Source organism: Rattus norvegicus, chromosome 11 (assembly GCF_036323735.1).
Source record: "Rattus norvegicus strain BN/NHsdMcwi chromosome 11, GRCr8, whole genome shotgun sequence".
NCBI classification, from domain to species: Eukaryota; Metazoa; Chordata; class Mammalia; order Rodentia; family Muridae; genus Rattus; species Rattus norvegicus.
The window spans coordinates 54,000,393-54,026,581 of NC_086029.1; the positions used below are offsets into that span (position 1 = coordinate 54,000,393).

General features: G+C 39.1%; 1 protein-coding gene and 1 non-coding gene across 4 annotated transcripts in view; one reads left to right on the forward strand and one right to left on the reverse strand.

The window, feature by feature from the left end:
* Positions 1–26,189, forward strand: part of Epha6 (Eph receptor A6) — a 951,337-nt gene that overhangs the window by 773,609 nt on the left and 151,539 nt on the right. For all 3 annotated transcript variants that reach the window (NM_001419529.1, XM_039088720.2, XM_039088721.2), the window contains one exon: positions 1,776–1,837. In NM_001419529.1, coding sequence (NP_001406458.1) covers positions 1,776–1,837 — 62 coding nt within the window. The remainder of the gene's footprint in view (positions 1–1,775; positions 1,838–26,189) is intronic.
* On the reverse strand, positions 15,508–15,566 carry LOC120095724 (U7 small nuclear RNA). The gene has a single exon (XR_005491520.1). It is a non-coding gene; the product is annotated as a U7 small nuclear RNA (small nuclear RNA).

Below are 26,189 nucleotides of genomic sequence, written 5' to 3' on the forward strand. Positions count from 1 at the left end.
AAGGAAGGTTAGGAAGGTGATGTCCTTCACTGGAGAGAATGATTAACCAGAAGAGATGCAGACCTATCATCCAGTAATCTTTTCCAAGGTGCAACCATGCCATCCATAGAGGTTCAAAGACCCCAAGCACCAGACATGCTACCTAATAATGCTCCTTACTGGCTTTAGGCTCAAGAAACAGTTCACTTTTCTATCCCTTGATTTCTTTATCGGTGTAATAGGGAAAAGCAATATAAGGAAGTTTATAAAAGCTCTTTTGATTCTAATAACACTCATGTTATTAAGAAAGAGATGCTTAAAAATGAACACTGGACAGCAACAGTCAAGAGATGTTTACAGAGGCATGAAACATACAAAGAGGATGATTCAGATGCCCAGAGCAATAACTCGACATTCCTCCTAAACGCTCATAACCCAATAGCATTCTAGCTTGAATTTTTGCTCAGAATTGGATGTCGAGGTACAAAGCTGGCGTTTTTATCTTTCCAACTTTTCTACTTAAGTGTTAGCTTAAGATTTTTACTTTTGGGCTCCCTAAAATCAGTGGACAAATAAAAGACAGAATGTCAAGTTTTCAGGTTTAAACCACGTCTTCTTGATTTTTATCTATAACAGTGCTGACAGCTCATCTCACCTCTATAATTGGTGATAAAGTTCCTTGTTCATATGGGTAAGATTAACAGCTTTGGGGGGCATTATAGAACATAAGTTAATATTCTCTCTAAATGGGAAAATTCCTTAAGTTTGAATTCTATGCATGATAAATTTGGAGCTTTATTGCACCTTTTAACCTTTAGCTCATCTTTCTTTAAAATATACATTCAAATGTAAAATCTAGCATTTGCATACACTGAAGCAATTTCTGGTGGCTACCCTTTCTAACCTGCAAGACTTTGAGCTCAGAAGACAAAAAAAAAAAAAAAAAAAAGGCTTGAAATCGGAGTTCAACATTTTCGTCCTTGGCATTGGCACAGTTTCTTTCCAGATCATTTTGTGTGTGTGTGTGTCATAAAAATAGCTATATGCCATTCAGATTGAATCATCAAGAATTCTAATAAGAAATAGAAATAATGTAGAAAGAAAAACTAAGCATTGATAGATTCCTATTTTGGGTAAATATCATTTTCCACTCAATTGAAATTTTATCTTTTAAACCCGTGCAATTGGAAAGAGCAAATACATTCCCTCCTTTGAAACAAATCAAAGTTATTTGTGTCAAATACTCCACCTAATAGAGACGTATTGGGCACTGTAACAATTGATGTGATCGAAAGAGAAGTAAATGACGCCCTCTTTCTGATCTTCGCATCTGCATTTGACTACAAGGCAGAGTTGCCTGCTTTTCATGCACTGCCATCGTCCTTCTGTTTATCAAATCTGTGTGCAATAAACAGATGATCAGGCATGCGTACAAATCCTTCCCAGTGTGCAACACTCATCAATCTACTGAAAATCATTCTGCTCAGAATCCCTTAAAAGCAGTCTATGGCTGATCTTTTATAAGGACTTAAGGAGGATTTATGAATTTCTCCTTTCTGCTTTGATTTAGAAATAATTTCAGAACTGCCCACTCTAATGTAAGTCAGGGGGGGAAGTACTGTACCATCATGGAAATTGTGCCAAACTTCAAGGGCAGCAGCAGTGACCACTTAAACTATGACTTGGGCCTCTTGGTTCGTCTTTTAACAGTACAAATAAATTAGCTACTGTAGATCTCTACCTGCAGCACACCCCCCTGTAATGGCTCTAATTGTGTATCCATTGCTCTCTTGCAGGCCGGCCAGTAATGATCGTGGTAGAGTATATGGAGAATGGATCTCTAGACTCCTTTTTGCGGGTGAGTTTTTGTGAGTTTTCCTGATGTCATTTAAATAAGTTATTCTGAGACCTAGGCTTGAAATCATTCATCATAAATTAATTTTTGCATAGTGTCATGCATGAGTTTTCTGTGGAGAATGACAGCATTTTCTTCTGGTGCATTTCTTTGATTCTGTGATGCATTAAAGCATTACTGAGGGAATAGGATGTACACAATAATAATATAATTGATTTCTCCTATAAATTTGCTAGATATATGAATGAATATATATATATATATATATATATAAAACTATGAGTAGAGAAGTAAAAAGCAAAACTCAATTGTCATTTATAGCTAGTCATGAAGCCATATCGCATTTACCAATTTAGTAGGGCATTTTGTGCATCTCCTAAAGTGCTGAATCCCTATATTGCTGGGCATTTACCAAAATCCTGCCAATTTTGTCTCTCATGTTCACTTGGCTATTTAAGGAGGAAAAGGAAGAATAAGATCCCCTCAGCACTGTTATATTTAAAACAAAAAAACTTAAAAATCATTCTGTTGAAGATGACTCCATGTAAATATAAAGGGGAACAAAATAAAGCTAAGGAAATGTGATAACATTATTTTCCAAAGTGTGTTCACCGCATGTTAAGATTTAAAGCACCATAATATGCCTGGAAAATACACATTGACAGCGAAAAATGAAATATAAAGATACTCACTGCAGTAGATGTTTTTATCCCCAGGAGAAGCGACATATTTGCATGCCAGTGTACTCTTTAATATATCTAACAAAAGGCATAAGCATTATCTGTGGTTATGAAATGGCTGAGTTTTTTTTTCCATTTGAAAGGTGTTGTCTCTCCTTTTATTTTCACCTCATTTTCTGTTCCCTGCCATTTGGACATTTTCCATTTGCATCTAGTCTGTCTCCCGTGATCTCATTTCCACTTGTTTTGATTGGTTCCTGTTCTTGCCTTCCAACTGCTCTGTATGTTGGTAGGGATGATTTATTTGTACTGTGACTTGACTCAATGTCCAGATTCAAACCCTGAAGCTGAATTCAGCAACATCTTCGGGTTGTAATAAATGGAATCTACTTTTACAGCGCACGCTCTTGACCAACTGTGCTCTTAAAGGAAAATGAAATTCATAGTTTGGGAACATGAGCTGTTTTCTCTCTGCTATGTTCATTCAGAGTATTCTGTTTTATGCCTTAAGTTCATTACCTGCAAATGCTCTAAATTATTTTAGAATAATTTATCAGGGCTACCTACAGTGTTCAAATGCATATACACTTATGTCTTTCCATTATTTTTTTTCAAAATACATTTTTATCAAATACATATCAAAATGACTCATTACCTAATGTAGCAGAGGTAGGTGTTACATTCTTTGTAACAACTACCCAGAGCCAATATAACAGAAAATAATAGAGCAGACACTTCAATGTAAATTACTGCTGAAAATTGGATCAAATGGCTGATAAAAAAATAGGTGAAAATGTTAGTTTCAGATAGTTTTTTTATTCTACTGAACCAGGAATAAATTATGATATAAAGAATCAATAATTAAAAGATAGGAATCTTTTATATCATGAGCCTATAAATGGTATACTTTAGGAATTATCTTTTGAAAGCTATCATTTTCCAGCTCCAATTATGGACCCCATAGGGACCTGACAGTCTAGGAAGTGGCAAAGGTTTAATTGGTGGTGGCTACCATCACTACCACTGTGAAAATCTGGATGTCTATGCCTGTTAATGTCTACTCTGCCTCATACTGGCTGTGGGTCTTTGAATATGGTAATAGATTTCCTGGGTCTTTGCCCATCCATCTGTGTAATGACATGGTGTAGAGTGTGTACCTCCTACAGTTGCTAAAAGAACTGTACTGACTATTTTAAAGTTTACCAAAGGTTGGGGATTTAGCTCAGTGGTAGAGCGCTTGCCTAGCAAGTGCAAGGCCCTGGGTTCGGTCCTCAGCTTTGAAAAAAAAGAAAAAAAAAAAAAAAGAAAAATCCAAGCATAAGGCTTCATGACTCTAAGTGTGATGAATTTCTATATTATGAGTTTTCTGATTAAATTGATATTAATCTGCTTCTCCTTACAAGTCATTGTCAACATCGCATATGGAGAGAATATCTTCTCAGTACCTGCGTGCCTCACTAATGTAAAAATTATTTTACGGAAAGAGACAAAGAACTCTAAAAGCTTTAGAAATCAAATAACCCGTTTGATAAAGGGGCTAATGAAATGAAGATGGGGTCTCAAAAGGCGAATTACAAGTAGACGTAAAATCCCTATGCAATGAAGAAATGCAAATAAAACTACCTTAAGATTCCTTCTCACCCCTATATTGACATTCATACAGAAAACAAATACCAAATGATGGGAAGGATGTGGACAGAAAGGAGACCTCATACACTGCTGGTATAAATGTAAACTCATCCACTCACTATGGAAATCAATATGAGGTTAATCAAAAACCTCAAAATAGAACCACCATTAACCCTACTATATACCCTACCCTGTATACTAGGCTGAAAGACTTGCTGGAGACCTTGCTGAAGGCTCTGGTCCTGGGACAGGGAAGGGGAATTGCTGCAGATGAAGATGTTGGCACCTGTTGTCTTTCAAGCAAGTGGCCCTGAATAGCTCGCGCCATTTTTATTTATACGATCACAGTCCTGCTCTCCCAAGGAGTGACATCAATGTTTATTTAAAAAATTCCATAACATCAGTATTGTAGAAGCCCCATCACTACAAAAAGCCCTCAAAAGTTTCCCTTCCTCCTTCTCCGCTGGCCCAATCACCTCCCCCCTAAAACAAAAATGTGCATTTCAAAAAGCACAGTTTCAGCAAGCCAAACATAAATGTCTAGCCAGGTATGTCCTGTAGACATGAGCCTATAGCCAACCGGTAGCAAATGCAACCACATTTGCATTACACAGTTATACAAGGTGAGAGACAGATTAAACACTTGTGGGTGTAAGTCCAGTCATCAAATAGTACCCCTCTGTCATAGTCCTTTTTAAATTGCAGACAGAGACGTACTCATTGTGCCAAACAGCCTTTCCTAATATGCACCTATCAACTCCTGATACTGTCTTTCCAAGAACCATTTTTAAGTCTCTATTCATCAGACATACCTTCCCCATTTGAAATCATTGTTGATGAGACATAGCTTCCTCAGAAGAGTTATGCAAGCAGGAGCCACTATTGTCTACAACTGCCAGAGGCTTACCCAATGTGATTGTAGCTGTTTCTCTAGGGATATGAGTTCTTGTCCCATCCAGAGGATTGATAGACGTAGAGTGAGGAGAGGAGGGTTTTAACTCTCGAAAGAATCACCCACAGGACTTTCACCCTGCATGATCCTGACCTTGGTCCATGACTAACAAAATAAAACCAAATATTGCTATTAGTAGAAACAGTATAGCAAAAGCCAGGAGAGCTTGTAGCCCACACAATCTATGGAATAAGCACAGTGGCCACCAAATTCACCTCAGGTCCTTGCCAAGTGAGAAAGGGATTCAATGGGCCTTTCTACACTAGAGTCTGAGGAGTCTCCATTGGCCTCGCCACAGTAGAATACCATTGGTGAAGCACTCATATGCTATTCTCTGCAGATGCTGCATGGCCACCAGTGGCACTCCAACCCAGTACAACACAAAGGTATTTGCACATTGCTATTGATTGCAGCACTATTCAAAACAGCTCGCCAACAGAACCAACCTTTGTGTCTGGCAACAGAGGATTAGCTAAAAAACATGGCATGTATTGCCAGTAGAACATTTTCAGTCATAGACAAGAATGAAGTATGCTATTTGCAGGAAATTGGACATAACTTAAGATAGACATATTAAGCTAATTGTCATCTCAGAATGACAACTATCACATTTTTTCCTCTCATATGGTATCTTAGTTACTGTGCCTTTGCTGTGAAAAGACACCATGTCTAAGGCAACTACCACAAGAAAAAGCTTGATTATTGTTTCAGAGGTTTAGTCCACTATCATCATGGCAGGAAGCATGGAGGAAGGCAGGCAGGTCCTGGAGCAGTAGTGGAGAACAACATTCTGGGCTTGACATGGGCTGTTGAAACCTCAAATGCCTCTGCAATGATACAATTCCTCCCAAAAGGCTACACCTCTTAATCCTTTAAATCCTTTCAAATAGTTCCACTCCCTAGTAACTAAACATTTCAATATATGAGCCTACAGGGAACATCCATATTTAAATATATGTGTTCTAGATTTTGTAGATGCATAAAATCACATCTGTATATGTCATATAAAAGTCAAGATGAAGCTATTTAGGGGAAAATGGAAATGGTGGTAAAGGAGGGGAAAGGGAGTGGGCAAGAGAAGATATGGGGCAATAGCTCAGGTAGCATTATATACATGGAAGAAACTAGGTACTAGGTACAATGAATGAATGCCAATGGGAAGATCAGTATTAATTTAACATAGCAAATTGTAGAAGTGGATATATAAACCCAGGTGTCTTTTTAAAGGAAACATTAATGATACTTTTAAAAGTCTATGAGCACAATAGATGCTTTGTTCAAAATTTAAAAAAAACTTACATTATTAAAATACAAGAAGGGTAGCATGATAGCTCATGCCTGCAATTTCAACAACTCAGAAACTAAGGCAGGAGGGTTACCATTAGTTAAAGGTCAGCCAGAGCTACATAGTCTTTGTCTAAAATATATTGAAATAAATGAAGAATGAAGAAAATAAGAGTGAAGAAAAGAAAACTGCAGCCACTAACATCTGACCCTTTTTAAGCATTCTGTTCCCTTTGTGATCATAACCCTTCTTTTCCAGAAGCTCGAAGTGTGCCGTATAAACTCGTGTCAATAGCAGGCACTCAATTCTCCTTGCCAACCACAAATAAAACATATAAGTATATATAGCCCATAAATTCTGGAAAGCTAAGTCATTTTTCCAACTACTGCTCTCGAATGTGATAATCCCAACCTCTGTGAGGACAGAAGGCAGGCAGTAGCTGAATGCACTGTAGGAGAGCCAGCCATGGCTCATTAATGGCCTCCTGTGCTTACTGGAGGCAGAAACACTTCCCTTTGGTCTCCCACACTGTCTGAAAAGCACTTCAATTTGCTATTTTATTAGGAAGGAGTTGTAGCACAACTAAATACAAGATTGCAAGCCACTTCTAGCTGGCTGGGATATTGTTCAAATTGATAAATCTAATGATACTTGGGTCCTCAAGGACATTTTTCCAGATACATATTACCAGTGGGGATGCATGGGCAAGAGTTCAGGGGTGTGTGTGTGTGTGTGTGTGTGTGTGTGTGTGTGTGTGTGTGTAGAAAAGAGCATTGGGTATGTGTGTGATTACATGTGCTTTTGGTTTTAAAATGCAATGCATTACAGCTTAGAGAGGAAATCCTAAAGCTGTCTTCCCCAAAACATGATGTCACAGACATATTGGGTTTTCTTTGCCAGTGGAGAGTTGCCTGTTATCTTAACCATCATCCCTACACTCTATCCCTTCAGCGACATAGGTGAATCTCATAAATAAGTTTTGTAGTATATAAATATTTTCAACCTCTAAACTTTACAACTTCTACTTTATGACATGGGTTCCCTGCAGTTTCCATAAGACATAATTTCACAGCAGAATTCCTAGTCCTCTGGCCATTACAATCTTTCTTCTCCCTCTTCCATTATGAGTCTTGGATATAGGGGTTCCATTGTGTACATATCAACTGGGCCTGAGTACCGAACATCAGTGGTTCTCCACATTTCAACCAATCATGGCTTTTTGTAACGTGCTCCACCTGCTACAAAATGAAGCTTCTCTGATGTGGGGTAAGAGCTACACTTACCTGTTGCACACATAAGGATAAGCATTTTAAAATGCAATTTAAAGTATACAGATTTTGGAAAGTGGCATGAGTAGACCTTCCTTTAAGATCTATGATCTCACTAGCCTCTAGTCACAAAGAGTTGACTAGGTTTGCAGAACCAAGTATGATTTCCCCCCTGTTGAGGGAGTTGTAAATCCATTTAGACAGGTGTTGGTGGCCACGATTTAGGTACCACTATCGTATCTTTGATGTAATCTCTTGTCATGATAGTCATCGTTGTCGTTCATAGGCATCACAGCCGATAAGGCTACTGGTTGCTTTCCCCCACTTAGCAGCTTGCTTGTCCCCCTCTAGTACTGTGAAAGCCAGCCCCCCAGTCCTTGGGAAGAGGCTTTGAGATCAAGTCCAGCTCTCATCATTTGACCCCTTTATCAGAAATAGATGGTATCTCCAGCAATAGTGACTCCCCTTTGATTTCTAGGAGGCAACCAGGGGCAACAGAAATAGCTTATATTGTTTTGAAAAATCTCTTCGAGTCACCAGAACTACAACTTGGAAAGAGGCCTCTCATGCTTGGTATTAGGATTTCCGTGTTTATGGCTTTTGATGGATCATTGTTACCCTAAGTGGCATAGCGATATAACTTCATATAATGCATATTTGTGTCTCCATTTTAAATACACACACACACACACACACACACACACACACATTACTTGTAAGTATGGTATGTAATTTTAGGTAAATTTATAATAATGTGATTGAAACCTAGTATCTGTTAGCTAGTTGAACCTACTTATATCAGCTCCTGGAAAACATCATTGTAATTTTTATTCTTCACGTTGTTAAGTATAGTATACTATTAAGTAAATAATGTACACAAAAACACATAGAAGGACATCCAGTACCAGTGATGTAATCTGAAAAAGTATTCTTGTATGTTTCAAAACACATCGCTAAGAATAGCTGTTTTCCAATTCTTCCTTCTCTTTTTTTAAATGAATGGTTTTGTTTTCTACCATTCAAAAGACCCTGATATACCTCAGGAATATGAGTATTTAATAATGCATAGGCACTCATATCAGCATTTCAAAAGCAATGTGAGTCATTTTGAAGTGCTCCTTGAACAAATGCAAAGCAAATATTAATTTAAAAAATTAAAGGGAGGTTTTAAATATTTATGCCCTCAAATTATAAATCTAGTAAAGATGGCATTTTACCTTATGCTAGTTATTTATTAATAATGAGAGCTGAATTTTATTAGCACACTTTTCTTGAAAATTGTATGTGTCGGGTTATATTCATGCAGAGGCACAAAAATGAAATTAATCTGTATCACATCATTTTATGTTCTACAGTGAAGAAACTCTCACTCATTAATAATGCTTCAAACCATGAAATTTATAGCTGAATCTCATCTTAATTAATTTTAAGAGGAAATAGGTGAAACGTCATGCAGAACAATGCTATTATTTATCTTGTCTATTCCAACTTAGCACTAAAAAATGATCTAAAATTGCTGTGACAATAATTATTCAGTTACAGGAGAGCATGGCGTATTAGAACCTATACAAGGCTGGCATGACTTTTCTACTTTCTTATATTTTCTTTGAGATAAAGTATATCTTTACTTTCTTAGCCCTTCTTCAACATCTTAAGTTGCTGAGTATTTTTACATAATTCAAAATTTATACAAAATAACAGATTTCATTGTGATATTTTCATGCATCTCTGACTTTTTAAAGTAAGTCTTAATTTGTCAATAACTAATAACCCAACTTTATTTCATTAAAATTTTAGTTCTGAGGTATATGGTATTATTCATCTTGTTACCGTGAAATTAGCTTTTATCAGTTTGCCTTTTTATTATTTATTTACTTTACATCTAGATCACAGCTTTCCCTCCCTCCTCTCCATCCACTCCCTCTCTCTTACCTCCCCTGCCTATCCACTCCTCCACAAAAAAGGGGAGGCCTCCCATGGATATCGACCACTTGGCATATCAAGTTGCAGTAAGATTAGGTTGGGAAAGGAATCCATAAGTAGGCAATATAATCAAAAACAGCCCCTGATCCCACTTTAGGGGTCCCACATGAAGACCCAGCTGCACAACCGTTAAATATTGCAGAGGACCTAGGTCTGTCCCATGCATGCTCTCTGGTTGACAAGTCTGTCTCTATGAGCCCCCATAGGCCGAGGCCAAGGTTAGTTGACTCTGTAGGTTTTCTTGTGATACCCTAGACCCCTCTGGCTCTTTCAATACTTCTTCCCCTCTTCCCCAGCATTCTCCGAGCTCCACTTAATGTTTGGCTGTGAGTCTCTGCATCAGTTTCCATCAGTTGCCTCTCTGAGGACAGTTATGCTAGGCTCCTGTCTGCAAGTATAGCAGAATATCATTAATAGTGTCAGGAGTGAGCTCCCTTTCATGGCATCCATCTCAAACTAGGCCAGCCCTTTGTTGGACATTCCCTCAAATTCTGCTCCATTTTTTACCCCTGCACATCTTTTAGGCAGGAAAAATTGTAGGGATAAGATTCTGTGGCTGTCCCCATCCCTCTATTAGAAGTCTTGCCTGATTACAGGAGATGGCCAGTTAACTCTCCATATCCCCCATTGCTAGGTGTCTTAGCTGGGGTCACCCTCATAAATTTCTGGGAGTTTCCATTGTCCTAGATTTATGGGCTCATCCCAGAAATGCCATACTCCCAATCCAGTTGTCTCTCCTAGTACTATCTCCCTCCATATTAGACTGCTTTTTGTTTCTCCTTTTACGTGCAATAATTTTGCTGATTGTTTTAATTGTAAGTTTTTGAGAATTTCATACATGAGTATTGCAACACTCTCATATCCATTTCCAATCTTATTTCCCCTCTCTAGATCCCCCTGAGTCATCTACATTCCCTCTTGAATTTGTGACCTTTTCTTCTGTAATTATTACTTTGAAATATTTATACACACATACAACCCACTGAGTCCAATTAGTGTTTCCCATGCGTACATGTGTTAGGGCTGATTGCTGAGGGTTGGGAAAACTATCATACAGTCTGCTGTGCCTGAAGAAATCTTACACTCCCTCCTGCCACAGTCACTGTCTGTATCTCTTCTTCTAGCAGTTTTACACTGCAGCATTTTCCCCATCCATGCTGACACTTTAACTAGTGTATTCTTGTATATGCCTTGTGCCAGTAGCCATATTAGTAAAAATTCATAGTTGCAGCATCTCTATCAAATCCAGAAGACACTGTGTAACAACCATCCTGGTGCTGGTCTTCTGAATCTTCAATCTTGTGCCCACTTCTTCCAGGATATTCCCTGAGCCAGGAGTAGGTGGTTTGTGGTGGTGAATGTCCCCACTTGCACTGGGAAGCCCAGATTCATTCTTTTCTATATTTTGGCTACTTGATGATCTCTATAACATCCTCCATCTGCTACAAAAAGAAGCATCTCTGATGAGGGGTGAAAGCTTATCTGTGGGCATAAGGATCAGTATATAGAATCCAGTTGAAAGCTTTATTCATTTAACAATATAGTAGGAATAGATTCTCTTCCAAGCTATATTATCTCTCCCACCCTTCTCAGAAGGATTTATGAAGTCGTGAGTTCCCTCGTGCTGAGTGAGCTTTAAGTTGTTAGGTGGCACTTTGGTTACCCATAAAACATGTCACTGAGAATATTTTGTCAGGTTGATCATTGTTGTTGTAGCTCAGAGACTTTCAACTCCATAAGATGGTTGATAAAATTACCTAAAGCTACTTACATAGCACTTTTTGATTATAAAAATTAGCTCTCTGGGATGAGAATCCTAGGTCATTATCAGGTGGATTTCTCCAATTTCTGGGACAAAAATATGTGGTATCTAAAGAAATAGGGTTTGATCTCAATTTCTAGGAGGCAAGTAACAAAATAGCAATATTCTGTATTGTTTTAAGGGTCTCTTGGACTCGTGCGAACACCCACATGCATGCCTGTGCACGTGCCTGTGTGCATTCATATGTGAATACGGACAGCTCACTGTTTGCTCTTTTGCCCCTCCATAGCAGCACCTTGATCCTATTCTGACCCTCTCTAGAACTCCTGGTTCCCTTCTACTTTCCTGCTTTCATATCTTAAATCTAATACCCTCAAATCTAATGTATGCAGCTATGGTCCACAAAGAAGTGAGAATATCCTTTCCAGATGTGAGGAAGGAGAATTTGACTGAGAAGGAAGGAAGTGGGTAATAATCCCTTTAAGTTGTTGGTCAGAGATAGTCAGAGGAGAAGAAACTGTGAAACACAATGGGATGTTGTTATTGCCCTTATTCACCGTGTAGAACTTGAATGTATGGTGCCATTCCTGAAGACACAGCACATCCATGAAGAGATTTGGAAGAATCAAACCTGAACTGACCCAGAAACCTCACCCCTCTGGACTAGCTCAGAGTATCCAAAGATGCTATGCAAGCTGCGAAGGGAGAAAAGCAGTAAATAATCCTACCTAGTATCCTACAAACAATGATGATGGCTGCTCTAATAAAGCATCTCCCATAGTAAAATAGTAGCATTGGTTTCTTGGGTTGAAACTAACATCTGGTTAGCCTAAGCCCATTCAGTAGGAAATTGATGCAGGGTTCTGTAAATATAGTTAACGTACCCATTGCTGGAAAGGTCACAGAACCTAGAGGAGACCCCACTACTCTCCTCTAGGAAACAATCTAATTTCTAACTGGATATTAAATACTTACCCTTAGACATACACACACACACACACACACACACACACACACACACACACACACACACACGTGTTGCTCTCTTCTTTTGCATCAGGTGATGACTACTGCAGAGATCTGCAATGGTAAACACGCAGAGAATAATGACTGTAGTTATTCAATCTTACTTGATACATTTAAAATACAACACCCACCCACACCTAAGGCTCTGGGAGAGCCAGGGGAGAGGGGGCTCAAAAAGGTGTAAAATTCTGATGACCATAAAAGCTGCTGTGATATAGTATTTTCCAAGCATGACAGAGAGGCTGCACATAGTGAAAAACAAAAATAGTCATGAAAGCCATTTATTTATAAATTGATAGAACAGCTAGGAAGCTTCCATTTTCTGGTTATTGTGAAGAAGAGGCAACAAGCATAAATTAGTATCTCAGAAGAAGGATATCAAGTTCATGCCAATGAACAGTATACTTGGATCATGGTTCTCCCCACCGATTTCCATAATGGCTGATCCAGTTTGCAATCCTGCCAATGGCGAATGAGGGTGTCCCTTACCCTGCATCCTCAGCAGAGTTGGTTTTCTTTCTCTTTCAGTTTTGATTTTTTATCAGTTATATGTGTGGCTATTCCATCTGCATTCGTACTTGTGCACCACATATAATGATTAGTGTACAAGGAAGCCAGAGAGAGCATCACATACCTGGACCTGGAGTGGCAGATGGCTGTGAGCCTCCATGGAGGTACTGACAATTGAAACCGCATCATCTGTAAGAACAGCTGTGCTCTTACCTACTGACACACCTGTCAGCCCTTCAGTTTTCATCTTAGCCATTCTGCCTGGGGGTATTTTTTAATTGATATAGAAAGCAAAAAATTATACTTGTAAATAGAGATATTTCACATACCTCTCTGAATGTACTCCCCTGTGGTCTCCTTAATGGGTTTCAATCATACAGCAGGTTCTGGATTATATAACTAGATATTGAGTTTGGTGTAAACATGTTAGATATATTCTACAAATCCTTCCCAGGGTAATATTGTTACACTTCAATAATTCTCTGCCCCAAATACTAGACCAAACAACTTTAAATTTTCTTGGCTTCCTATAAAGGCTGTAGCCTGTAAGTTACATGGATTATGTTCACAAAAACTTTATCCAAAAAAAAAAAAAAGGAAAAAAATTGCAAGTTCAATGGTAAGCTCGAAAGGCTTAAACTGTGTTATACTCAGATCAATTTTAAGTTCTTAAATGTAATTCTGAAATCCAGATGCCATGCTTGACAAATCTGTACCTGCCTTCCTTCCTAGATTTTATAGGAATAGAAAAAAATGACTTTTAGTTCTTTAGAAATTTCTGATTCTATCTGCTGTCTTCTCTTACCTGTAATAAAAATTGTAACTTCCTAATATAAGTTCAAAGACTATGATAACTACCAAAGAATGGCCTTAAATATTTATTAAGCATTCGTAAAAATTAAAGGACTCTCAGTAAGGAAACTACAAAAAAAGTCCACAGACTTTTCAGTAGAAAATAGATATTGACTCTTTTTTTCCCAATTACTATTTCATGGGACTTTTAAACCTACAAATAATCTTAGCCATTTCTTTTTCACATCCAAGAGCATGCTAAACAGTCATACATGGCCATCCTTCTGATTTGGAAACACATCAGCGCTGGATTTTAACTTTAAACTTAGTCATAAAAGTAGTCCTCCATGAATTGTCTTCCTCAAAGTTGCCTATAAATAGACTGTTCAGAGCCCAGAATACATCTTCCCACAAATATTTCTCTTAAAGATATCATTTAAGTCCCTAGATAGGCCCATAAACGTCTCTTTTTACACAGAGTCTAGTTTAAGGATATAACGTCCAAGTCTCCTATAAAGATGGGAAGAGAATGTTTTCCTCACTTCTAAACACCCCTCCCCCAACATTTTATTCAAAGCATTTTTTGTCACAGTTCTGTGTTCATGTTCACTACTCAGTCCTTAAACACTCAGTTCTTACTGCTGTAAATCCCCTCTGGTAGCATAACCTCCCCATGTCCTCATGCCCCAAGGCAGAACTTTCTCCAAGTCCAACCCCATTTCCAACTACTTTTAACTTCATCTGACCCAGATCAAAGTCCTCATCTCCTCATTTGGACAAATTTTAGCATATAAACTCTGAGGAACTCATGTTATTCACATCCCTCCTGAAGATTTTGCATGTTTGTGTGCATTTGTAAATCCAAATTGAATTTATCAGTGGAAAAGCAGTTATCGAAATAAAAGAAGGGAAAGCATAAAGACAAGATGGGTGATATTTTAGGACCAAAGAACTGTAGAAGGCAAAGGGTAGCTTCTCTCTGCTGTGTCCTCACAGACCATAGTCTTTACTCTTTAATGGTCTGACGGCAGTCTTGTTATCCTACAGTAGTGTCTAGAAACACAGAAGCAGAAGAGGAAAAGGCATAAAGGGCCCAGGTTTATATACCAGCTTTGTAAACCACTTCTTCCTTTTATCTTATTATAATAGTTTTACCTATTCTTTATGAATTTAACATTTTAGTTAATAGTCTTTCATTGAGAGCTTCAGACATGAGCATTGGAATCTACAGTACACACCCATTTCCCTCCCCTCTTTAATCCCTTTATGACTCCTCCTCCTTCCTTAGTTATTATCATTGCATGTTTGTACATATGAATATACATGTATATAAGTGTACACCAAGAACCAGCCTCAGCTAGGTCCAAGTTCCTGAGAGAAGAATGTCTGGAGGCAGTGAAAACAAAGAACTGGAAGTCAAATCAGCTGATAGCTTAGTTTCTGCTGAGGTGACTTTCCAAACTCACTCTCTCTCTCTCTCTCTCTCTCTCTCTCTCTCTCTCTCTCTCTCTCTCTCTCTCCCTCTCTCTCTCTCTCTCTCTCCCTCTCTCTCTCCCTCCCTCTCTCTTTGTTCTGCTCTGCCATAGACGGTTTTTACTTGCTATTTTAAAAGCTCTCTGGTTGAGACAGCTCTCTCTGCTAGTAAAAATTCTAAAAGCTCTCTGGATAACTCATGGATTTCTGACCAATGTTAGAAAAGCTGCTATTAAAAAAAATAATTAAAAAAAAATCTTGGATCTTCTGACTAAGTCAAAAATCCTGTTATAAGAATTTCTAACAGTAAGTCTTGGGCTTTCCAATCAAAATCAGAAAGGCAGAAAAATTCTAAAAGAACTGTGTTCACTCCAGAAAGCCTCTGGATAGCTGTTAGAAACATTCAAAAAGAGCTGTGTCAACTCTCTAAGTAATTCTTGGGATCTGACCAAGTCAGAAATCCTATTAGAACAAATTCTTAAGAGATAGTTTTTGCTCTCCAGAAATCTCTAGCTAGCTCAGTTCTCATAGGGAAAAATTCTAGAGAAGAATTGCTATTGCTTTTCTGTTAGCTCATTTCACACAGACCAAAAGCCCACCTTTTTTTTTTCCATCTTTATTAACTTGAGTATTTCTTATTTACATTTTGATTGTTATTCCCCTTCCCGGTTTCCTGGCCAAAATCCCCCTAACTCCTCCCCCTCCCCTTCACTATCAGTGTTCCCCTCCCCATCCTCCCTCCATTATCACCCTCCCCCCAACAATCACCTTCACTGGGGGTTCAGTCTTAGCAGGACCAAGGGCTTCCCCTTCCACTGGTGCCCTTACTAGGCTATTCATTGCTACCTATGAGGTTGGAGCCCAGGGTCAGTCCATGTATAGTCTTTGGGTAGTGGCTTAGTTCCGGGAAGCTCTGGTTGGTTGGCATTGTTGTTCTTATGGGGTCTCGAGCCCCTTCAAGCTCTTCCAGTCCTTTCTCTGATTCCTTCAACGGCGGTCCCGTTCTCAGTTTAGTGGTTTGCTGCTGGCATTTGCCTATGTATTTGCTGTGTTCTGGCTGTGTCTCTCAGGAAAGATCTACATCCGGTTCCTGTCAGCCTGCACTTCTTTGGTTCATCCATCTCTAATTGAGTGGCTGTATATGTATGGGCTACATGTGGGGCAGGCTCTGAATGGGTGTTCCTTCTGCCTCTGTTCTAAACTTTGCCTCCCTATTTCCTCCCAAGGGTATTCTTGTTCCGCTTTTAAAGAAGGAGTGAAACATCCACATTTTGGTCATCCTTCTTGAGTTTCATGTGTTCTGTGCATCTAGGGTAATTCAAGCATTTGGGCTAATAGCCACTTATCAATGAGTGCATACCATGTGTGTTTTTCTGTGATTGGGTTACCTCACTCAGGATGATATTTTCCAGTTCCATCCATTTGCCTATGATTTTCATAAAGTCCTTGTTTTTGATAGCTGAGTAATATTCCATTGTGTAGATGTACCACATTTTCTGTATCCATTCCTTTGTTGAAGGGCATCTGGGTTCTTTTCAGCTTCTGGCTATTATAAATAAGGCTGCAATGAACATAGTGGAGCACGTGTCTTTTTTATATGTTGGGGCATCTTTTGGGTTTATGCCCAAGAGAGGTATAGCTAGGTCCTCAGGTAGTTCAATGTCCAATTTTCTGAGGAACCTCCAGACTGATTTCCAGAATGGTTGTACCAGTCTGCAATCCCACCAACAATGGAGGAGTGTTCCTCTTTCTCCACATCCTTGCCAGCATCTGTTGTCACCTGAGTTTTTGATCTTAGCCATTCTCACTGGTGTGAGGTGAAATCTCAGGGTTGTTTTGATTTGCATTTCCCTTATGACTAAAGATGTTGAACATTTCTTTAGGTGTTTCTCAGCCATTCGGCATTCCTCAGCTGTGAATTCTTTGTTTAGCTCTGAACCCCAATTTTAATAGGATTATTTGTCCCTACGCATCAATTTAGTTATTTATTTCAGGTTTCCCTTTGATCCTATGAATCAGCATCCCATGACCCCAGCCCCTCAATTCTTAGGGAGCAACAAGCACACATTTTCTTTTAACTTTGCAAAAAATTCAGAGATCTGCCTGCCTCTGTTACACACAGATGCTGGGTGAGATGCTGTCCTGAAATTACCATTTCTACCACAACTGGACCAACCTGTGCTGTGTCCCAGGCTGACCTTGAACTCAAGAATCTACCTGACTTTTTATCTGCCTACCTTTGTATCTTTCTGACAAAATGGCTCAGTGCAGTTGCCTCTGTTACTTTAGATCTGGGAGGTTCCTTTTACAATTCATATTGCATCCTTATAATTTTGCATAGTTGAAAAATTATATATGTTTGGAACTCATGTTCTTTTCCATAGCTTTAAGGGTTGCCCCGAAGGTCCCAGCTTTAACTATTTTGGTGAGACACTAACCACACCTTCACCTCCTGGACGCCTGCTGTCTGATTATCATGGAGACATCAACTTTAACAAGAAGAATGTAAAATATGTCCATTGTTATACAAACAAGGTTTATGCCCATGTCATGATCATGTTCTCTGGCCCTGTTGCAGAGGCAAGAACCAAGCCATTCTGTCCCCCACAACGGCCATGTTGGACCCTGCAAGTACATATATATACATATACATATACATATACATATACATATACATATACATATACATATACATATACATATACATATACATATACATATACATATACATATATATGCATGTTTGTATATACCACCAATTGAGTCCATTTGTTGTTTCTCGGATATATGTATCCCAGGCTAACTGCTTTGAACTGAACAACCTTTGTAATATCATTTCACTTCCTTGGCAGAGATTGATTTTCCCCTCTCTCAGCAGCTATTGATCATCTGGAGATTTTTCTTTTTTCTTTTCTTTCTTTTTTTCAATTAATTATTTATTTTTTACATCCCAAATGCTGCCCCCTCTCCTAGTTCCCCCTGGCAGAGGTCCTCACCCATCCCCCTCCCCTTCACTTCTGAGAGGGCACAGCCCCCATATGCCCCCACCCTGGGGCATCAAGTCTCTGCAGGTTTAGGTACATCTTCCCCCACATATGTGTCCTGTGCCTTGGACCAGGCCCTGCAGGGTCTTTGGTTGGTGGCTGAGTCTCTGGGAGCTCCCAGGGGTCCAGGTTCGTTGATACTGTTGCCATCACCTTGAAGGCCTTCAATGCTTCCGCTAACTTTTCCACAGGGATCCCTGAACTCAGTTCAGTGTTTGTGGATGTCCACATCTGCTCAGTCAGCTGCTGAGTAGAGCCTCTCAGAAGGCTTCTATGCTAGGCTCCTGTCTGCAAGCATAACGTAGCATCATTATTAGAAATGTGAATGCCAGGTTTTTCTCAAACTTGTGATCCTCCTGCCTCTGCCTCCTTCTGCAAATCCTGCTGGCTTGCACAACCACAACCTTAGGAGATTTTCATCTAGAAATGGAACCATGTGGGATTTCACACTCCATGATAGTCTGTAAACTTGTTATCATGCCAGTTTTGCTCAGGCAATCATCCTGTTGAGATTTCATGGGCTCATTTTCCCTGTCATATCTGAACAATGCTATCTAGCAACAGACATTCTGGTCCTCTGGATGCTTAACATCTTCTTGTGTGATTTTCCCTGAACCTTGTGTATAAGGGTTGTATCACAAATGTATCAGTTAGGACTGGGCACCCCACAAAATTTGATGCTTGAGTAAAAATGTATTTTTATCTTATCCACTCCCTACTTACTGCCTCCAACTCCTCTACCATCCTCCCCCTAGAGCCCAAGTCCATATCTATTCTCTTGCTTATGAATCTCACCAAGTCTAATTAATACTGCTCATATACTTATGGATCTGGGGCAGTCAACAGGGGCATAGTAAGCCTACTATGGACAACACCACTTGAGAAAATTGATTTCTCTCCAAGCAGCCACTATCAAGAGTGCTTCTGGTAGGGATGAAGCCCTGTGAGCCCTTCCCCTGTACTTTCTGGAATGTTGCCTGTGCAGGTTCACTGCTGGGAGTTGATGAGTGTAATGATTCTGTCATGCCCAGAAGACATTTTGTCTTGATCCTCCCCAACCTCTGGCTTTTACAGTCTCTCAGCCCCATGTTTCTTAATGTTTCTGAGCCTCAAGAGGAAGTATGATGTGTGTGTCCCATTTGTGTCTAAGCTCTCCACAATGGTTCTCTGCACTCTGGCTAGCTTTGAGTCTCGGTCTTAATTGTCACCCGTTGTACAAAGGAGATTCTCAAAATACTGAGCACTTCAGGGATCTGAATACAGAGAGCCTTATGAGGATGTGATCAGATACTGTGACCATTTAGCAAAATAATAATAATAATAATAATAATAATAATAATAATAATAATAATAATAATAGATTCCCCTTAAGGTCCATGACCTCATTGGCCATAGGTTCTTGACCAAAATTAGAGTACATGGCTTCAGTTTCCCCTAAGACACTTTTCATACAGCCATTTTACTGCTTAAGTCAGAATCTGAATATAATCATTTTCCCCAGTTTCAGCTAACTAATTGCCATTCTGGTTTGGTTTTGTATAATTTTAAAATTATTTATTGTTTATATATGATCATTTTCTTATAATTATACAATAAACTTTGAACACATTTTACTTAGCCCCCAACCTATCCTCTCCTTTCTCATCCCTCCCCCTCCCACTAGACATTTTTACTTCTACTTTCATATCTGTTTGTATATAAGTTTATATAACTATATCAAATCTAGGAAGAACAAATTTTAGTTACTATGATAATCCATTTTCCTGCTAACAGCATAACATTATTCTTTTTCAACTGAAAGAGAATCCCCACTGTGTATGTTTTAAAAGGTTGCAACCATTTCACATAACTTGCAGGAGGTGAGCCACAAAAGTACTTCTAACATACACATGAACCAGACTTTAATAACTTCTTCTTAGACCTTACAGTGTCATTATCCAGTAGGGCTTATCATGCTGTTTGTGTGATTTATTCATTGTAGATAGCCAAGACCTTGTGCTGAAAATTGGGTCCTCTATAAATATGTGTTCAATGAATGAATGTTAGTATTACCGCTCAAGAGAACTACCTTGCCATCAACTGGGTGTAATGTTATCACTCATAGTTAACCTTTATAGATCATGAATCACTAGAATGATCTACCTTTTATAGAGTATTGAACATTTTTCAGCAAGAGCTTGAGACCATTGATTTATAAGATGGTACTCAGATCGTTTGTACTCTCTAATGCTATTTGGTTGGTGGGTTCAGTATTGCCAAGGTTCTCCAATAATAACCCCTTAAAATACAAAGCAGAAATATTAGATGATATTTATCCCCCCTTTCTAACTCTATAGCAGAAATGTTAGGATCTGTTATTTATAATCAAAGCATCTTGTTTTCAAAAGTGGAGTTATCTCTAAGATTAATCAGCATTTCAAAGTTTGTTCACATACAATATTCTAGCCCTAACAAAGTTAGCTTTCTATGAAAAAAAATAGTTCAAGAAACATATCTTACTGCTTACTGCAGATCTGAATGGCTTCTTTCTCTAAGAGGAAAATGCATTCAGTCATTTACTTCTCTGGATATGTCTTGAGTAGTTATTGTTTGCCAGTCTTAGTGCTAGGCCCTTACAGTATAAGGATAAACACTCACATAGACATGACAAGGTAAGTCTATCCCATAGAAGAAATCACCTTTCCTAACCAGTGTTCCCTTCTGTTCCGTTAATCACAGGCTTTGTCTAAAATAAATTTGAAACTTCATTCAAGCCAGAGTCTTTCTCTGGAATTATCTTAATAGCTTCCCAACTTATCTCTGCTTCCACTATCCACATGAAAAAAAGAAGTGCTGGTCTGTCTTAGCATTTTACTACTGTGAACAGACACCATGACCGAGGCAAGGCTTATAAAAGGCAACATGTATTTGATGCTGGCTTACAGGTTCAGAGGCTCAGTCCATAATCATCAAGCGTGGCAGCATCTAGACAAGCATGGTGCAATCAAAGCTGAGGGTGTTATGTCTTCATCTGAAGGTTACTAGTGGAAGACTGCTTCTAGGCAAAACCCACAGTGACACACCTACTCCAAGGCCACACCTCCTCCAATAGGGCCACGCCCTCTAAGAGCGTCACTCCCTGGGCCAAGCATATACAAACCATCACATGGTTTGCCTGCTTTGCCACTGTGATGCCAGAGCTTAGTGCAGGGAAGGCAGAACGCAATCTGTGATAGGGGCCTCAGTCTGTGTTCTTCTGGGTGAAAAACGGTGGGATCTGAGATAGATGCTGTGGTTTTCCTGTGTACCCAGACACCACTGGGGATCTCAAGAAGTTGGGAATGGGGGTCTGAAGGCCCAAGTTTCCCTTACACACCAGGCAGGTAGGGGATAGCTGAGCCTGGGACAGGGAATCCAGTTTGGTTCCCAATGAGTTCTGAACATAGAAAGGGGCTGGAAGAAAAGCCCTCTCCAGGAGATTTAGGAGAGAATCCTTGTGAGGAAAGCTACCACCCACCAACCCCTGCAGCCATCCTTGATGAAGGAGATAGTCCTTGCTTGTCCAAACTGTTTTATTCATGGTGAAGGTAATGCATACATCTTACTCAGGGTGAACCAGGGATTAAGTACCTTTTGTAGGAAGGGATGCCCAGGAAGGGAAGCTTCTTGATTAAGCATTTGGGGCTTATCTAGATATCTCATTAACAAGGAGAACTCTCTCATTGTTTTTTGTTTGTTGGTTATTTGGTTGGTTGGTTGGTTGGCTGGTTTGTTTTTTTTGGGGGGGCAGTGATTTTGTTTTGTTTTGGTTTTGTTTGTTTGTTTTTGCTATGACAGGTTATTATGACCCTCTCAATGGGTTTTGGTTATGTGCTCCAGGACAGATAGATCCTGACTAAGAGTTGGTTCTAATGCCTGCTGTTCTCAATTATGAGAAATCCTGGGGGCTTGAACCTATTTCAACCTTACCATGTCTTCTGTCTGGTGACAGTCCACTTACCCCACATGTAGCATTTCTTACTTACTACAAAATCATTCTCCAACTTGTCTTTACATTTTGAATAGACTTTCAGCTATGCTGACTTTCATGGATCTCCCTGATTTTACTTTATCAACCTTTTTAGGGCATCCCACCAGCTTCCCTTGCTTTCCCTTATCTTAACAAAGTAATCTATTCTGTATCTGAGACAGTGGTGTGTGCTAAGAACTCACAGACGCACTCCATTCTCTTCTGAATCACTCTATCATATTTGTTTCACCATCAATATTTATAAAATGGCTTCACATTTTTAACTATATTTTTCTAGTCTTCTGCCTCCCATAAATACAGAAACAACTCATACAAGAACTGCTCTTGGTTTGGGTTTTCATGTAGACCTCTGTCAACCAGAGCAACCATTGCCTCACAGTACACACTGGAAGAGTATTGTCTCAGGGTATAGATTTGTGCAAAAAGGCCACCTACAAGATTAAATTTGTCATGAAAAGCTCAGGGGAACAATAAAAAGGTCAATATTCCTTAAGGGGGGAACTGTATGTGTCTAGTGTGTTAGTTTTTACCAATTTTAGGAGTGAATACAAAAAGAACAATCAAAATAAGGACAGGGGACTAAAGTTCTCATGGGGAGCCATAATTTTATATTCACAGTGGAAACATTGCATCTTGTTCTAGCCTTGAAGACTGTTAGGCAATGACAGTCTAAGACTTTAGTGTTATTAGGACCTCAACATACTTACCAACGAGCAAAACTCAATATATAATTATATGGTAGCTTCCTATAGCAGGACACTCTAATTCGATATTTGTTCAAAGCTCAGTCCAGATACCTAAACTCTGTCTAAGAAGGATGAGCATTGAAAAGGCTACAGGTGCACCTCACTGAGGAGGGCCTTGAGAACCATCAGAACAGCTGGAGTTGCTGCAGAGATGATGTGACATGCCAGTGACAGCTTAGATCTAGAGGACGCTGTGCCCCAGGGTCTGAGGGAAGGCTGGATGGAACTCTGCACAGCTTTCAGAATAGCAGTCATTGTTATGTATAGCTTTCTGAAAACCCTTCCAATCAGGCTCACCCTTCCTGTCAGTTAGAGGGTAAACTCCCAGTTTCTCAGCAGTCAGGTCGAGAAAGCAAAGAAAGAGCAGAGTGAAAACAAACAGAATTCTAGTCACTAAGTTCCAAATACATTGTATAAATATGCCACCTTCACTTGCTTTCATTTGGATCTGCCTTTTGGGAAAGAAGCCATATGTCATATAAAAAAATCGCAGTTTCCTTTTGATTAATCTCCAGTAGGAAGCCCAGAGATATTAAATTTCAGTGTTCTCAGATTTTTTCTCCACCCCTTGTAAACAATTCAATTGGATTTGAATTAATATTTATCAAGCACTATGCTACGGATCTCAGTGTAGTGGATGCTGTCATACAAGTGCTACATAAAAGGGATAATACTCACAGCCAACCTTAAGAGAACAATCTATTTTATAAAAAAACAATGGGAATATCACAGCAGCAGCAATCAGTACACCACAAGATGCTAAAAAAGTTTGTTTAAATTCAGTCACTCTTTATTAACTACACACCATATTCAAGAAAGACAAGTCCTGAACTGAACTTGTAAAAGTGATGCTGTCAATGAATAGAAAAAGGGAAACAGATTTTGTTTGGAGTATAGTTACATTATTTCTAGAGAAAAAAGAATTGTACAGTGCCTCATGTGTGAATAAATGAGGCCATTCCTCTTAGCCAGACATAGATGAATAGAATAGCCTCTGTTGATTTTCCTGTAATGTTCTTGTTTGCTTCGTTTTAGTTTAATTCTTTTAGAGAATTCTTTTTATGGCATACTTTATTATTCCAAATAATGCTGTCAAAGCTATCCTAGGCCTAGTGAGTAGAGCTCAGCTCCCATGTGTATATGGGCTTTTTGTTATTTTTGTTTTTATTGAAGACAATCCTTAGTCCATGGTGATCTAATAGAATTCATGGAATAATTTCTATCTTCTTGTATCTATTCAGGACGGTTTTGTAATCAATTATATGGTCAATTTTGGAGCAGGTACCATGAGGTGCTGAAAAAAATGTATTTTCTTTTGTTTTAGGATGAAATGGTCCATAGATATCTGTTAAATCCATTTGGTTTATAACTTCTGTTAGTTTCTCTATGTCTCTGTTTAGTTTCTGTTTCCATGATCTCTCCATTGATAAGAGTGGGGTTTTGCAGTCTCCCACTATTATTGTGTGAGTTGAAATGTGTGCTCTGAGCTTTAGTGAAGTTTCTTTTATGAATGTGGATCTCCTTTCATTTGGAGCATAGATATTCAGAATTGAGAGTTCATCCTGATAGATTTTTCCTTTGATGAGTATAAAGTGTTCTTTCTTATCTTTTTTGATAACTTTTGGTTGAAAGTCGATTTTTATTTGATATTAGAATGATTACTCCAGCCTGTTTCTTGGGACCATTTGCTTGGAAAATTTTTTCCAGTCTTTTACCCTGAGATAGTGTCTGTCTGTCACAGTGCTTTCCCTGTATGCAGCAAAATGCTGGGTCCTACATTTACACAATGGAATACTACCCAGCTATTAAAAATGACGACTTCATAAAATTCTTAGGCAAATGAATGGAACTAGAAAATACTATCCTGAATGATGTAACCTAGTCACAAAAGAACACCCATAGAATGCACTCATTGATAAGTGGATATTAGCCAAAAAGCTTGGAATACTCAAGATACAATTTACAGACTACATGAAGCTCAAGAAGAAGGAAGACCAAAATGTGGATGCTTCAGTCCTTCTTAGAAGGGGGAAATATGGAGACAAAATGTAGAGCAGAGACTGCCCCACCTGGGGATCCATCCCATGTGCAACCACCAAACCCAGACACTATTGCAGATACCAAGAAGTATAGTCTGACAGGAGCCTAATTTAGCTGTCACCTGAGAGGCACTGCCAGAGCATGACAAATACAGGGACAGATGTTTATAGCCAACCATCAGACTGAGCATGGGGACACCAATGGAGGAGTTAGAGAAAAGACTAAAGGAGCTGAAGGGGTTTGCAAACTCACAGGAAGAACAGCAGTGTCAACCAACCAGACACCCCCTCCACAGAGCTCCCAGGAACTAAACCACCAGCCAAAGAGTACACATGGAGCAACCCTTGGCTTCAGCCATGCTACATATGTAGCAGAGGATGGCCTTGATTGACTTCAAGGGGTGAAGAGGTCCCAGGTCCTGTGAAGGCTCAAGGCCCCAGTGTAGGGGAATGCGAGGGTGGGGAGGTGGAAGTGGGTGAGTGGATGGGTAGGAGAGCACCCTCATAGAAGCAGGGGGAGGGGGTTGAGATGGGGGTTTCGGAGGGGAAACTAGGAAAGGGGATAACATTTGAAATGTAAATAAATAAAATATCCAAGAAAAGAAAAGAAAAAAACTGAAAGTATTTTAAAATACTTAAGGCTTTATTGAATACTTGAAAATATAGGACAGAAAGCATCTTCAATGGTTTTAATAGTGCATCAATATTTCAATTCAAAGTTATCAATACTGAGGGTGCTAGTTTGTATAAATATGTAATATAAATGGCAGTACATTTACCACCATTTAAGCTATCATTAAAAATTCTGTTCTAGTTCCAAACTAACAATCATCGAATGATTTTCTTTGTGAATCTCACTTCTGCTCTGCAAAGAGGAAACTCACCCATTCTAATATAATAATCTAAAAGTATACCAATTTGATGTTTATGTGCTGAAGAATTATGCAAGAAAAAATATTGTCTTTGGTATTCATAATTAAAGCATTATGTTCTCATAACAGCAGATAACTTCACATACTCAGCAGAAACCCTGCTCTTATATCTGAGCTGATACGTTTCAAGCTTATATGATTCCACTGATACTGCATGCCGTCATAGCATGCCCACTGCAAAGTGCACGTGTGTACTCACAGCCGGTACTGAAGCAAAGTCCCAAC